This window comes from Gavialis gangeticus, unplaced genomic scaffold, assembly GCF_001723915.1.
Source record: "Gavialis gangeticus isolate Ggan-Ray unplaced genomic scaffold, GavGan_comp1, whole genome shotgun sequence".
In the NCBI taxonomy this organism is placed as follows: domain Eukaryota; kingdom Metazoa; phylum Chordata; order Crocodylia; family Gavialidae; genus Gavialis; species Gavialis gangeticus.
The window spans coordinates 60,416,336-60,419,002 of record NW_017728992.1 but is presented as its reverse complement, the minus strand read 5'-3'; the positions used below and the strand labels follow the sequence as shown (position 1 = coordinate 60,419,002).

General features: G+C 40.5%; 1 protein-coding gene across 3 annotated transcripts in view; it reads left to right on the top strand.

Moving 5' to 3' along the window:
* Positions 1 to 2,667, top strand: part of DEK (DEK proto-oncogene) — a 42,702-nt gene that overhangs the window by 18,265 nt on the left and 21,770 nt on the right. For all 3 annotated transcript variants that reach the window (XM_019523280.1, XM_019523300.1, XM_019523289.1), the window contains exon 7: positions 1,282 to 1,402. In XM_019523280.1, the coding sequence (XP_019378825.1) occupies positions 1,282 to 1,402 (121 nt within the window). The remainder of the gene's footprint in view (positions 1 to 1,281; positions 1,403 to 2,667) is intronic.

The window sequence follows — 2,667 nt, the reverse complement described above, 5'->3', positions numbered from 1 at the left end:
ATCATATATTTTTATAAAAAGCTGACTTCTCTGCCCTTCTAGGAATACCTGGAAGCACTGATGGCACCCTCAGCAGCTAACCAGTGAGAGTGTTGTCAGTACTAGTAATTTTATTCATACATGTCCCCTTAACCTTCTTGTCTTGTGGGTAAAAAGTTTAGAATAGATAATGCTAGGACAGCAACAGCCTCTCTCTTTTTTTTTCTTTCCCAATATAATCCAACCTGCTGTTGGCTTTCTCATTCAATACCCAATACATGAGAAACAAAATTGTCCTTCCTGTTACCTTAATGACTTTGGGAACTGAGTTAAAGGGACAGTGTCAAGTTAAATCGTACATATTCAAGAAATATTAGACCAGGGCTGACCAAGTGGTGGCCTTTAAGGAGCTAAATTGTGGTCCCTGAGGCTTTTTGGTACAGCTCTGGAACCCAGAGCATAAATGCTGTTTCCACTTGTCCCCCACCCTGCTCCTTGCCTGCCACAAAATTTGGGAACTTTGGTTGCCATTGACGGAAAGGGAAAAAGGGGCGGAGGGTAGAAAGTGGTGGCAATGTTTGCCCCTGGGTTCTGGAGTCTTGCCAGCAACAAGCTGCTGCCCAGTGCTAGAGGTTGGTTCTCTGGCCCATGAGAAGTTCTGTAGTTTGAGTCCAGCCTTGGGGCCATATAAGTTGAACAGCCCAGTTCTAGACTGAGTTTGCCTCTTCATCAGTTAGTGTTTGCTCTGCACACATCTTTACAATGCTGCTGGAGCAGTTAATTTAACTTTTCTTTATAGTTAATAGGAGTGTGTATATTTTATAGATTGAGCTTGGGATTATGGATTTTTATTTTTATTGTCTCTTTATGCTTGTTATATGTAGCTGCTTTATGGGTATGCGCATTTGTTTGGTGGGATTTTTTGTTTGTATAGATCAGTGGTTCTCATACCTTTTGGATTCAAAGCCCTCCTCCATAACTTGTAAATTGAGCAGCACCCAGTTTCAAAAACTAATTTATATTTTACCTCCTTATACAATGCTTACCTCCAAACACAGAGTCTTGGCAGTAGGGGTGGGGGATCATCCAGGCAAGGACGAGCCTGAGGCTGGCTTTTCTGCTTGTCTCCTCCTACCTCACTTATTTCCTCACACCTCATAGCACTCTATGGAGGATCTGTCAGAACTCTGGTTGAGAATCACTGGTATAGATTCATTTGTAAGATCAAGACCTGGCATCATGTTTGTTTAAAATCTTCCAGCAATTGAATCTCCTTTTTTTTTTTTTTTTTTTTTTTTCCAGGTTCAGGAATGCAATGTTGAAAAGTATCTGTGAGGTTCTTGATTTGGAGAGGTCAGGAGTTAATAGTGAGCTGGTAACCAGAATCTTAAACTTTTTAATGCATCCAAAGCCTTCGGGCAAGGTGAGATGGTTTTGTTATGCTTAATCTTATGATTCAAACATGGGGTGAGACATGGACAGAAGAAGAATGGGAAGTGTTGATTTCAGTGGGTGTCCCCTTCGCAGATAACAGGTTCTTGTGTTTAGTTTAGCTAGAGAAATGGATGGTGAGTGGTTTTATATACCTGGTTCTGTAGTGTCCCTTAATCTGGCAGGCCACAGCAGATCACTTGCAGGCTTTAGTAGAAGACACAGGCTTGTATCTTTCTGCACCCATGATGTTCATCTAGGTTGCAAGAGTGTATATGGTCAGCTTCCTGGTGTTGTTACCAATGGATATCCATGCTCAAGCAAGATACAGCCTTTTTGCTGCCTTGAACAGAGAAGAGCCATGAGGCACGATCAAAAAAATTGAAAGGGGCTGGGGAGAAAGGGAAAGAAAATTGGGAAGAAGAGAAGTGTATTAAGGGTGCCCAGGGTATTCTATGAGTGGGCAAAGGAGGGTATATGTCCTTCAACTCAAGCACTGGAATCTTTTGGAAACAGTGTGTTTCCCACCTGAATCTGTTGGAAACACAATGTAACAAATCAAGAGCCGATGCATTTGTGCTAGCTGTCTTTTAAGCAAATGGGTTTCTGCAATCTATGTTACTTTTCAGGAGCAGCCCTAAAATAGGATATATTGGAGCACGTACCTTTCATAGCTCCAGAAAGATTTGTGTTTCATACAAGTCCAGCATCAGTAAGAGAGAGCTGCAGAAATGTGTTTAAAGTAATCACTTTTTTTTTAAACCTATTTAAAAATTTTCAGGAAGAGGGCTCTGAAAGTACCCACAAATTCCCCTCACCAAAATTATGATTTTTTTAAATGATGGGACTAGCTAATCTTAAAATATTTGGATCTTCATTATCTGAGGAAATAAATCTCTAACTTCACTCAGTTATTGAGATAAAGGATTAAAATAATTGCATGGCAAAATGTTAATCCAGAATTATCATTCTTTGTCACTTCAGAGTAGTGGTTCTCAACCTTTTTAGATTCAAGGCACCCCTGAATAAATGAGGCAGCCTTTGGAAAATGCCAGCTCCCTAGTTTTCATTCTCTTTTGACTACAGAAAAATAATAGAGTAGTTTTTCTGTTGCAAAGAACTCAACGCAACTATGGATTTGTTTGAAATTTCTGGTTTTATCTTGAGAATCAAGTTTGCAAACCTAACGATGCTAACATTGTATGGCACCCCAGGGCACCCCTGAATGGATCTCAAGGTACTCCAGGCTGCCACAGT